Below are 13,664 nucleotides of genomic sequence, written 5' to 3'. Positions count from 1 at the left end.
CAATTGGACATAAGTATTTCCCTGAAGAGCATGGGGACACTGTGTTGAATGTGCACCTCAGGATAGACCAATTATGAAAGTCCAGCTTCCCTGGATTTGCGTGATATTTGCATCTACTCAAACTAATGAACTGTGTGTGGTTACAAAGTGGTCCCAGACTTTGTTTTCTTTTGAATCATAGCTCTTTGTTCCCTCGTCCAACAATAGTTTCATCATTAAATCCACTCTATTTGCTTAAGTCGGGCAACATTGAGTCACAATGTACTCTTTCAGGATTAAGGAGATTTTGTAGGAAGCTCCATTGCTAACTTTCAGGTTTTTAGTAGTGTGTAGTCTTTTAAGCACTGTCAAACACTATTTGCAAGAGCTTGGAGATGGTGTAGTCATACTGAAACAGCTCATCTGCCCTGTTCACTTGCACTGATAAGTACATCTTCACTTTGTAAAACAGGAATTTAAATCCTCACAGCTGTACTGTGTTGGTGGTGTTAAGCAGGAAATCAGAACATAAAAACCCTTTCTGACCTAGATAGCTCAGGATTTCAATGTATAGCAAAAAGGTTTTGATATTATACAACAGACGATTAATCTCACAAGATGCTTTGAATCCTGGCCTTATTCTAAAGCCCTTTATGTGTACGCTGAGTTTCAAGCAGGCAGACAGTCCAGTGTAGGGCCTGTTTTATGTGAGTTGGGAAACGTGGAAAAAAAAACGTATGGAAGCCATGATTCCTCAGGAAGATAACAAATTTCTGTAAATACTATCAAAATGCTAAAGAAGAAACTGAGGAGGGAAGAACGGGCAAGAAAAACAAAATTCTGATGTTTTGACTGTGCTACCAGTAGAATATGTATTCCCAGCAACTTCATGGCACTTCTGTTTTGAAACAAGTATTTTGCACAGTGATTAGAGCACTGCTGGAAATGTGCTATTGTACCATCTGGTCTCTCCTATCCTAAAGTGACAAACTGCCCCTGTATTATCTCGAGGAACCTCCAGGGAACCAGTGACTCATCAGCCTCCACTACAGCAATAGACTAACTGAATCTGGCTATTTCTACCCATCCATCAATGCTGTTCTCCACAGGGAAGAGAGACAAGACTTATGGAGGCATTACTATATTAAATTTGTTAGGCTCCTTTCCAGTATTGCCCCTGTCATGTATGTATGGAACTACTACTGGGAAGATCATTGTTTTAGGTTCATTGGCCTGTCAAGCACTGGCAGTACTTTTGTCTGTCCATGAAACCCTAAAATCGAAGCTTTAACCAAGTATACTAATAGCTGTTCTGGAGTGTCTGACAGTGTTGAATAATGGCTCTACTGTGGCCTCTGTAGTAACTTTTTGGTTAGTCTGTTTAATCCTCAACAAAGTGTCACTTTGTCTGTGAACCTCAGAAAAAATGTTAGTCTATAACCATGAGAAAAAGTCTATTTCTTTGGGTTTGTGCTTGTGTCATCTGGATTCAATTATTTTGTGTCAGTCTGGCATTCATATCCTCAACTTTGGAGGAGATAATTTTTGTAGCTGTGAACATTTCCTTCTTTATACAATATGGAAAGTTAAATATTTCAAAATCTAGATGTATAAAAATTTTTTCATTGTATATGTGCTTATTTCTTCTTCTTTGTAAAGATTCAAGAACAATATAATGTGTGCAATATCACATTTTCCATTCAGTCAGACTCCACTTTCGTTTCCTTTCAGTGACTGCAGTCCTGATCTGCCCTGGGTGTGATTTTGACAATGAATCTCTGCTGTACCATAGTTTCCCCACTCTGACAGAATTTTTCATGATGCAAAGCATCCTGAGATCTATGGATAGACAATATTATAAAATAGTTTTGCTGTAATCTTTTTTATGTCAGTATAGGAAAAATATTGATGTTAAATGTAGTATGGATACTGCATGTCAGTTCTAAATGTGTTTCCTCAAAACTTAGGAGAGATATCTGTGTATCTGTTGTGGTTTAACCCCAGCCAGAAACCAAGTACCTTGCAGCTGCTTGTTTAGTCCTGCATCAAGAGTCAGGGAGAGAACTGAAAGAGCAAGAGACAGAAAACTCATGGGTTGAGATAAAGTCACTTCAACAAGAAAAGCAAAAGCCATGCACACAAGCAAAGCATACCAAGAAATTCTTTCATTTTTTCCTAAGCAGGCAGGTGTTCAGGGCCCTATCATGCATAATAGTGACCTGGGAAGACAAATGCCATAATTCCAAACATCCTCTCCTTCCTCCTTCTTCCCTTTATTTTATATACTGAGTATGATGTCATATGGTCTGGAATATTCCTTGGGTCACTTGGGGTCAGCTGAGTCTCCTCTCAACTTCCCATTCATTCCCAACCTCCTTGCCAATGTGAAGGTGAAAAAAAGGCCTTGGCCCTGTGTAAATCCTGCTGAGCAATAACAAAAACACCTCCATATTATAAACTGCTTTCAGCACAAATCCAAAACACAGCCCTATACCAGACACTGTGGAGAAAATGAACTCTACTCCAACAAAACCCAGCAGGGTATCTTACTTATGAGATTGTTTGATTTAATGAGCATGTTATTTCCTCATCTGCACATTCAACTTCATAAATTACACTCTTACAGTGTAATTAATGTACACTCTTAATGCAGACCTGTCTAAATGCTTTGCTTTTAGGTCTGATTTGGTGCCTACTGACAGGAAAAAAGGTGTCTCCTTGTTTATGAACGAGACAGCTTTTCTAAAGCCAAGATTGTCTTAGACTTCTTGGTCTATATTGGTTTTTTGTTTTGCATCAGTAAATTTCATATTGCTTATACATACTAATCCCAAATCCACTAAAGAGGAGGCAAAGAAAAGCATGGCATAATTTCTTCAGAGCTGCCCAAGTTTTCAAGCATTCTTTATAAAAAAGTGCTAAAAGAACAGGCCTGTATGGCAGAAAGGTGGGCTGGTGCTCTGCTGTAGGAGGAATTGACTCTTGTGTGGCTCTACAGACTTTCTGCAAGACTCTGTGGGAACTGAAGAGAAAGTAGGAGGAAGAGGAATATGAAATTGAAAACTCTGATGGGCTCTATCTTTGACCCAAAAGAAGCCTAGGACTGAGTCATGAGTACTTTCTCTCTTCCACACCACACTGTACAAGGAACTAAATGTGTTTCAATCGCTGAGGAATTATATAAAAATGAGAAAGACCAGCATTTACTGATGCAATATTGAAGAAAAGAAAGGGGAAAGAAAAAAAAAATAAAAAAGAAAATGAATGATTCTGGACTCTGCCTGAAGAGTGATGCCTGATTCTTCTCTGGGTGTCACACTAAATTTCTTGCAGTCTTACAGCACAGGAATCTTCCTTTGATCGCACAGAGGTTACTTCCACCTCACTCTGAGAGTTTATCTGTCATCTTCTTCCCTCAGGAGAGGAGTAAGCACCTTCAGACAGTGAGAAGCACTGTTAGGAATAGTGTTAGGAATTGGCATTATTGGTTTAGATTACTCAGTATCTGCTGTAGAGGAAACTGGGGCTCCATACACAATTGGCTTCTAGGGTTGGAAATCAGACAGATTTAATTCTGTTTGACTCATTTCATTGTTTTCCATAAACAAATAGTCATTCTCAGAAACAGTCACTTAACACCAGGGTGTTCAGGGAACTTTTATGGTGATAGAAAAAAACACCCAAAAAAACCCCAGCAATAAACCCAAAACAAAATTTAATAAAAAGTAAACAAACACCCCAACCCCAACTTAACATACAATGGAAAAGTAAGATTATGATATCACAGAAACTACTGTGAGATAGTCAAGGGCAAGTATAATGCTTTAAATTTTTTCTTCTTTGTTTCAACATGCTTGATTTTTGACTCTATGGTGTTCCTTTAATTTGAAATATTTCGTGATGTTCTCCTCAACTCAGCTATGTCTCTCCTTTCTGTTTCCAAAGATATGAAATCATGAATTTTAAACAAATGGGGAAGGACTACTTTGATTATATCAACGTTGGCAGCTGGGACAATGGTGAGCTGAAAATGGACGATGATGAAATATGGTCAGAGAAAAGTAACATCATCAGATCTGTGTGCAGTGAGCCTTGTGAAAAAGGCCAGATAAAGGTAAATGCTTTCTTCATTTGCTTCAATCGTGCAGCATGCACAGCCTTGAAATTTGAAAGCAAGTTTTTTCTTGATTTTACCTGGGGAAGCAGAATCCCACTTTAATTAAATGTACAGACTTAAGTATTTAGATCTTACTCTTATCATAATCATCTCACTATTTTAATATGCTGCCATTTTCTTGACTCCTATATCTGTGTACTGCTGACATTTTTTTTTTTTTTTTTAACTTGTATTCTAAATGCTTTCAAATAGGTATTGTTTAGAGGCTTTTTGCTGCATATTTTTGCAGTGGAGTGTAAATTCCTGACTGGGACTTGTCAGTACAATTGCAGGTAAATTTCAGTGCTAGACATAGTCACCCTGACAGGAATGTTGTTAATCAGACCTTAAGTGTGTGGTATCATCAGATACTGTCAGACTACATCATCAGAACACCAACTACTACCACTATTTCCAACTTCAGAAAAATTTTCTTTCCTCTATTTCCATGCTTTAATAAGCAAGGACCGTGGATGAATCTGTCTTATATTAATTATACACTATTTTCCTTCAGTATTCCATGATGCTTCCTGCAGAACCATTAAAATACTGCAAGTCCATAGCTTACCTTGCAGTCATTTATATAAAAGCCAGTGGAATGAGGAGAGGGGCATATTTAACTGTAAAAACAATCATGTGTGATTTCTAACAAGTCTCACTGGAAGCTCAATTTTCTCATGTATTAAAACAGCATGACTTAAAATTGGGAAGGAGCTGCAGAGAGCTTGAGCATGAGCAATCTCTGCAACATGAAGTTACCCTCTTTAGTCTGAATTTTACAGAGTTTTAGGGCACAGTCACCCTGATTTATTCACCAGTTAGTCTTTGTCAGAGTCATTAATGAGTTTCATCAGACCGATTGTATTTGTTGGCAATGTAAACATAAGGAATCATGTCAGATTTATGAATAATGTTATTCTAGATGAGGAGCCATCTCATCCTTGTGTAGGCTTTGAAAGCTGTTAAGATCAATCTTGGTGTAGAACAGCTTATTTCTCTTCATTGAGGGTGAAAGACACCCTGATGGGAGAGTTGGTTCTGATGAGAGCACAGCTGCAGACACACCAATGCAGGTGGGATGAGTGAGTCCCACAGTCACCAAACTGGGGTTTGTTAGCCTGCTCCAGGCACAGCCACACACAGGAAGGACAGAGGAGGGCAAACACCTAACATCTTCAGAACTGCATGGCTCTGAGTTCCTTTATTGTCTCTTGTGTGGACATATGATTATTTAAATGAATACATGTTCAAAGGATTGTCCAGATGGCAAGGGGGAAGAAAAATAATTTTTTAAAGAGTTTTAAAGATTATTATTTCTGTTAAAAGGATCAGAAAAAATAGTTTACATTTTAGTGATATGACAAAGGATTATTCAGGAAATGAAAAATAAAAGGATTAATAAATTGATGGCTAAGCAATTTAATGCACAAAAAAGTGACTTTATTCTGAGTCTTGAAGAACAGTTATCTTGATTTCCAGAGAAGGATACATAATCCTTCTCTGGCACTACTGGGTAAGAAATTATCGGTGTACTGGTGTACTGATCGATTTGGCTTTTACAGAAGATCTTCATTTGCTGGAAAGTTACACTGAAAAGAGCATATTAATTGTTCATAGAATTTTTGGTGTTTTGATAATAGCATAGGAGTTTTATTTTGCTATCTAATAAAATATATATCTAAGGCATATCTCTAAAAATTAGTACAAGCTTTATAAAAATTTATTTTCTCAATTACAAAAAAGTTCCTCCTTTTTTTCAACTTTTCATTCTATTTCTAAATGAAAGAAATCCCAAGATATGATGTGTTGTGGAGGACAGATATTCTGTTTTGAAAGTAGCTCTAGTCTCAACTCTTGCAGAATAAATCACTTATGCTCTCCTAGCCTTTCCATCAGTTTAACTGTTTTGGTGTTGCTGTTCTTCTTTCCATACTTTGCAAGTTAAAAAAAAAACAAAATAAAACAACCAAAAACAACCAAACCAAAAACAACCAAACCACAAAATCTGAAGTTTCTGAAGTCTCTATATTGCTGATGAAAGTTAGATAATGTAATTATCTTTTTTTCACTGCAGTATTGTAAAGAGCAATCCTATTATTTTTCATTATGCTCCTTTACATGTTTGGCTTTTTTAACTAAAATTGCAATAAAGACATTTGGCACTGACAACACTTTCTAAATTCATCATTGCAAGAGATAAAAAAAGTTGACCTATTTCTTATTGGAAGTATTGAGAGTATTTGTTTATAAACTGTTTTGGAAGAGCAGAGAAACTGGGAATACTTTATTTTGAAAGAAAGACATATTGACAAAAAACACAGATGTTCCCAGAGATGGTAAATAAGGATCTTGAAAAATCTGCATTTTAATCCTGAGCATGCATTTGATGGTAAATTATGAAATGAGAAATCAGGTCAGATGTTAGAATGGAGAAAGAGAAGATTCTCACCATTAAATGGTAATTGGAAATGCAGTAATCAAATAACTCTGGAAAAGGCATGTCCAGTTTGATATCCAGAAAAATCAACTTTAATAAATCACTCATTATAGGATGAAAAATAAGCATCCAAAAGTCTTTGGATAACCAACCCTTAGGGTCATAATATTATTGACATGTTTCTCTGTATGGACCACACTGGAGTGTATCATGTGCCTTCATTGCCATGCACTGCCTTCTGTAGGCACATTGACATCTATGGTGCTTGAAAATTCTAAAAGGGAAAAAAAGTCTTTTGTCATTCACTTTTACTTCTCTGGGATTGGTGGATTCTTTCTTCTGATACCCACGTGATGGGAGAACTGAGAACTTCTGTCACATTTTGTCTTTGAAAACTTATCATGAAAAAGAATAATAAAATTTGGAAAACTCCTTTATTAGGGGAAAAATAAAGATATTAAAAAAATAAATTATCAACTGGGTCAGCATGAATGTGTGTTTATGCTGCTAAAAGCAAATGTCAATTTTTGTCTCAGGTGATCCGTAAAGGAGAAGTGAGTTGCTGTTGGACCTGCACCCCTTGCAAAGAAAACGAGTATGTCTCTGATGAATACACGTGCAAAGCCTGCCAGCTTGGCTCCTGGCCCAACGAGGACCTCACAGGTAAATGAGTGGGGGTTGTGCTTGTGTTGGCAATGAAAGTGTTCATCTATTGAGCTGAGGAAACAAACAGCAGATACAGGTGAGTATGAGGATGGTTTTGGTCAGAGGGAATAGGGAGATAAAGCTAAAATTTGAACTGAAGCTGCTATTTGTCCCTGAAACTGATCCAGGAATTATTCACATATTTCTACTCATTTCCAAATATTTGAATTACCAGATCCTGAAATTAAAAAAGAAGTCCAGGTTTTGTATTCAGCCATGTTCTAACTTTTCAGTAATACAGATCTTCTACCCTTTCCCAAAAAGATATAGAAACTAACTGCTTATCAGTTAAATTATTAAGGAAGATTGAATTTAAGAGTTTTATTAGCGCCCTCCCCCCCCCCCCCCACCACCTCCCAAGCAGAGGAATAGTGCACTACCTTCTCTTTTTAATCTGACAAAGTTCTGATTTAGTTGCTGTAGTTACTGCTAAAAGCTCAAGTGCTCCAAACAAACTTTGGTTTGCATTAGTCCTTTGTTCATCACAGTCTTCTGGAACACAGTGTTCATCCTTGGCATAGACCTCTATGCTCCTGCAGAATACCAGTTAGGCTTCTTTGGAGATCAATTACTCCAACATTGTATCTCATAGCCTCTCTTTATGACTAATAAACAGAATTCAAGTACTAAAACCTTCAGAGTACAAATTACTTCAAAACACTGTTCAGGGATCATGTTCTCACTGTGCCAAGCTTTGTACAGATAAGGAGAGAAAACATAGTTTTTTTCCAAGAAGAGGTCACTGACCTGATTTGCATATAGTTTCTGCGGGTGAGGGGAAAAACTGAGGTGTGAGGGAAGACAAAGGAAAATACAGTTTGCTGCATGAATTTATGTAAATGGGAGAGTGTAAAGCAAGGCTTAGCCTCTAGGCAGATTTTTATTTATAAAGTTAATCCTTTCCTGCTTAAGGATTCTTGCATTGTTGTGATAAATGAGCTTGGCTACCAAATTATTGCAAGAATATCATTTAATCATGAAACTGTTGGGACACTTTTCAGAAAATGTCAAACATGACACATTTCCTCAGAAAAAAAAAACTTTCAGGTGAGAAAACTGAAATAGCAGTAAGATGGACTTTCAAGTTCTGCTGCATCTATACTCCCATAGCTCTGCTCCCCCAGTTCTGCCTCCCTGGGCAACCAGCCTTCTTCTCTCAGGGAAAAATTTCTGTGCCAGGAGAATGGAGAAGGGAGTAAAAGAGAACAGGCTGCATGTGTCCCCAAAAGCAGAGTACTGAGGGTGTGATTACAATGTGAGGTACACTTCTCAAAAGGTTCCAAAGGCCACATTGCAGGCACAAGGTTATTGCACCAGGTTGGTCAGTTCATGAGGGTCAATTAGTGCAATGGGTCAGCTCTTCAGCCTCCAGGCATTTTGTCTGAGATGTTGTAGATCCCAGCTGCTGCCCTTGTTTAGGTGAGCACCTGAGGTTTTACCCAGCACAGGTAAGCTAAAAATGGAACTGATACAAGTCAGTTAGGAGGGCATCTGTTCCAAGTGCCAACAGAGAGGCCAGAGAACCAGCAGTGGGAAGGAACTGCCCACTGACCTAGTGAGTTGGTGTAATCAGACACTAAGCACCAAATGTAAGGTAAAGTGAAGTGGCCAGGCTGCCAAGTTGACCCTCAGGCTCTGTGCTTGGAGCTGGCTCCCCAGGATGTACAAATTTCCATGGTTCAAGCATGACATGGTGTTGTGGTCTCATGGGAAGATTCACCATTTAAAAGTCTCACTTTGCCTCAGAATGGAAGAGTGATGTGTTTACTCCTCAAAAACTCACAGGTTGAGTCAATGGTTTTCCACCTATCAGTGACTGTTTTTGAGGAAATCAGTTATATTTTTATTCAAGCCAACAGATTTGTGCAATACATGAGAAAACATTTTGTGTTTGCAAAATTATGTTTTGCAAACCATTCATCTGGCTTCAGACAAGCATTTTATACCTTTATGGGGACCAAAATCAATCTGTACACAAAGGAACCCTTGGCATCAGTGCCAAGCAATGTTCCTCAGGAGATCTAACACTTGTTCCTCAGCCAGGCACAAATTTGGCAGGCCCTATTTGGAAACTAAACCTCCCTCTTTGGCCTCCATGAGCACAGCTGGTGGAATGTGCCCTCCTAGTAACAGGACACCCATCTCACAGCTTCAGAGCTGTCTAGTCCCCACCCAGCTTATTATCAGCATGATGGCTGCATCTTGTCTTTTAACTTTATACCACAAAGAAATTTTAAGAAATCTATTCCCAGTTTATCCGTACAAAATAATGAACCGTATTTTTAATGATCATATTGCTAGTGCAAACTTTTGTGCTTATAAAAAAACCCACCTCTTAATCTTGTTTACAACATAGGATTTAGTAATAAATGTGCATTAAAAGTAAGGAGAGGTTGATGTATTTTGTATTTCGGCAAGGAAATTTCCTTTCAGTTTATTAAAGTATACAGCAATCTCCTTGAAATGTCCCTACATCTGATACTGCAGCATACTAAGTCCTTTACTTCTTGATAAAGCCATTTCCTAGGGAATGTCAGCTCCACAAGGCTACACACATAAAAACTCATTAGAATAAGTCTTCCCTGCATGATCACCTTCAGATGAGAGTCCTGTAAATTTATCAGTCACGCACCTGAAAAGGCTTTCAACATAGAGCTGCACCTCACTGTTTGCCAGAGATCTGACCTTGGATAAAAACTTGTTTGGAACCTTATCTTGGCTCACATTGCAAAGCATTGCTTACATCTTTCTTATGATCAATGATCAGCATCAGTTTTGTGCCACAAACTTCACTAAATAAAACATGTAATGGCAGGGATGTTACTGGCAGAAAGGAAGGACGATTAGTGCACTTTTTCAGCCACCTATAGAATATCAGAATTCAGATGCAGCAGGGGGAAGACAGAAGGGATGCAATATGTGTAAGAAAACAAAGTTATTTTCAGAACAGAAAAATACATTGAAGTACTGAAGTACAGAAAGGCACAGAGAATCCAAAGGTGGTAGAAAAGGTAAGTGGGAACAAGAGTTTCTCCTTATTAAATCAGTTACTGGAAAATGTCTCCATCTAGAAGTGAAGCTGATGCAAGAAACAGAATGTTAACTGCCCATATTTTATTTCATCGCAAATTTCAGGCTCCTTCTTGGACAGAAACCTAGTAAGTTACTTCCTTTCCTTAAGATTCATACATATTATCCCAACATGTACCAGAAGTAATTTTCTTCCTCCTGGCTTAGCATCAAGTTAAGCTTCCCAATCTGCTGTAGCTCCTGCAAGTCCCCATGTGTTGTGTTGGGAACATTCATACAATACAGCACCAATTTACACATTAGTGTGACCAGCTGGGCTGAGCCACAGACTCAGCTACAGCAGGAGGAACTCAGTGCTTTAAGACCAGAAGTATATGCTAGTCACTCCACTCTTCCTCAAAACTCTTCTTCAGATTATATTCACAGTAGGTGGAAGGAAAATAGATGTCACACAAGTTTAGATACAAGTGGAGGGATTTTCTTAGTGCTGATGACCAACAGTGATGCTAATTTTTCAAAAGCTTTGGGAGAATCTGAGTATGTGGCCTTCTGCCTTCAAAAGTGGTGCTCTAGAAAGACCAAATAAATTTTTTTCAATGTCTCAGAGCTTTTCCAGTGTACGTAGGAACATCTTGGTTCAGTTACCACTAGCATTTAAAAACCTTTTTGAGGTGAGAAAGAAGCAATAGTTCTACCTTTGTGATATTCAAGGATGGTGTAAAAAATACCAAAAACAAAGTTTTGTCTAGTAGCCTCAGGAATGGCAAGATAATTAGATTATATTTATTTCAGTGACAACTGGATTATTTTCAGGTTGTATTGACATTTTTCTCAGTCTCTGTATATTCTAAATATGCTGACTATTTGGTTTTCTTAATTGGATTGCCATGAAAATAGAAGCTTAACTATTCACACCTCTTGAAATATTTTCTTTGCCATTCAAGTGTGAGAGTATATATCAGAAATATATATATTTTACTGTAGCTACAAAAATGCTTTCCCCAAATAAAGTACAGTAAAGCCAGGATAGCAGTTTCATGATTTTGCTGCCCATCTGTAAGTGGCAGATAAGAGATTGATTTTCCAAAAAAACCTAGTATGGAAAGGACTGGAAAAGGTGTGAGGCAGAAGTCATGGGCATCTGAGTCTTAGTTGTCTCATCAGACTGGATTCTGCCCCTCACCCAAGCACAAGGTGGTTCATCTTTTGCCCAAAATATTTTCAAAGGATAACTGCTTGCTCCCATCAGACTTCTTTCTTTTATTTTCTCTTGCAAAAATGTTGCAGCCATGGGTGATTTCAGCAATTGTCTGACACAGCTCTGAACAAAATTTCGTCTGTGTTGACATTGATTTTTCCTGCTGAAACATTACTAGGATCTTGCTTTTGATCATAATTGTTAAGGCTGTAATTGGGACTGAGGGTAGGAGAACACAATTTTCATCTAATTATTTCTGGTGTTATAAATGCACATCAGCAGAGATAGTGTCCAATTTTCATCCTGTTTTCTCTGCCCTTTATTTCTCTTTCCTGTTTATTTCTTACTCCAAATGGACTGTAGACACTGCTGTAAGTCACTTTCCCTCTCTTCCTCTTGGCAAAGGTATATGTGGATGAGTTAAGGATTCAGGTGGCAATATTATGACCAGGATCTCATTTTCTGCTCCTTTGGTTCTGGGTTTGTACACTTTTCTCCCCTCAATTGCTTGTTCCAGGTAAGATGTGATCTTCAGCTTCCAGCCCATCATGAGCCACACAGCACTTCAGGCTCAAGTGAGCTCGTTCAACATTGCTGAGCTCAACAAGCAGCTCTTGGAGGCTCTGGGCTGGATGAAGGGGAGCTGGCCAACTAAGCCAGAAGGATCCACTTGTAATTGTGCCTTATGTTATGGAAAGTCTGCATTTGGAGCAAAACATTTACAACACACAAAGACAGCACTTTTTGGAGAAACTTAAATCAAAACAGCAGAGCTGGCATAAGGATAAACCTGACTGTTGTAATTCAGTTGTTCCCATCATTCTGCACACTTGTGTAATCAAGGAATAATTTCCCATATGGTCATAAAGTAACTTTAATGTATCATTCTAAGATTCATGGCATTGCCTCTTACTGCAATGCACTGCTAAATCCACATATTCCAGTTCCTGAGGACTCAAGCCCCTGCGCCACAGAAACTCCAGCTTTCATGGTTTAAGATGTGACTGACCCCAAATCCGGTCCTGTAGAGGTGACAGAATACACACATGCACAGTCATCAGCTGCCCCCATTGCCTGTGCAAAGTCACCTTTGCTGATAGTTTCAGTAAATGTGCCAGTCTGGGAGCTGCAGCAGCTAAGGAGACACCTCTACATGCCCTGCTATTTTAGCAAGCTCAAAAGGTCCCACCAGAGTAGGGAGCAGGACTGGTGACTACAGTAATTTACCGTAGCACCGGAACAAAATTCTGACATGCTAATGTCCTCTATCCCTTCAGATGGTCCAAATTCCATGTGAAGGTCAGGGTCCTGATATGTGTCCAGGACTCTGGAGAGTGTAATACTCTGTTTGGATAATGTGGGGTTGTAAAAAAAAAAAAAATAAAATTATAAAAGCTCATCCATCAGCTTAATGCAGACTTTTATTTTAATGCTGTCATTTTTGTATCTCAACTTTCCCTATTTGTGGAAACCTAAATAACTAACCAAAATATCTCTCTCCCATCTTTTGGAATTATAACAAGAGAAAAATTTAGAAGCATTAATATAAAATATTTAATTTCATAACATGAATAGATTTTGAATAATGAGTGCTAAATACAATATGAAGATACATTCATTACTAAAATGTAGATGGGTTGTTTGAGCTTCAACCTTGGTGTTTGAATTTCTGATAACCGTGGAATGATGTCTGAAAAATTACCAAGAAAACCAAATCTATTTTAACAGGTCAGACTTGCTGGCCAAGTTGCCAAATCCAACTGAAAAATATTTAGAACTTACTAAACTAATGGCAATTTTCTGCCAGTTTTAATCTCCATGTGCAGATTAAGTGAGATTTAGCTCATGATGTTAACTTAAGAGAATTTATTGAAATACCATCACTTTTCAAAGTCAATCCTATTCACAATCCCTATACTGTCACGTTTACCTTTGAAAATACTTTATTTTATACTGTATTTCATATTGGTTACCATGGAAGGGATTTCTCAGTTCTAAGCTAATGCATTTTTATGGATGCTGGAGGCATCTGGTAGGTGTCAAGGCTATAATAACAAATTAAGGGAGTGCTAAGCACCAAATACACAGAAAATTTGTTCTATTATATAATGCTTTGTATCTGTAAACTCTTCTCCCAGATGAAATTATTTTAATGCAAT

At 38.0% G+C, this 13,664-nt stretch overlaps 1 protein-coding gene across 4 annotated transcripts in view; it reads left to right on the top strand.

Moving 5' to 3' along the window:
- The window catches only part of GRM5 (glutamate metabotropic receptor 5), a 240,335-nt gene that overhangs the window by 197,871 nt on the left and 28,800 nt on the right, over positions 1-13,664 (top strand). For all 4 annotated transcript variants that reach the window (XM_079301034.1, XM_079301032.1, XM_079301033.1 and 1 more), the window contains 2 exons: positions 3,925-4,093; positions 7,109-7,235. In XM_079301034.1, the coding sequence (XP_079157160.1) occupies positions 3,925-4,093; positions 7,109-7,235 (296 nt within the window). The remainder of the gene's footprint in view (positions 1-3,924; positions 4,094-7,108; positions 7,236-13,664) is intronic.

This window comes from Erithacus rubecula (genome assembly GCF_903797595.1).
Source record: "Erithacus rubecula genome assembly, chromosome: 1".
Lineage (NCBI taxonomy): Eukaryota > Metazoa > Chordata > Aves > Passeriformes > Muscicapidae > Erithacus > Erithacus rubecula.
The sequence above is the reverse complement of the archived record's forward strand: the minus strand, read 5'-3'. Positions and strand labels throughout refer to the sequence as shown.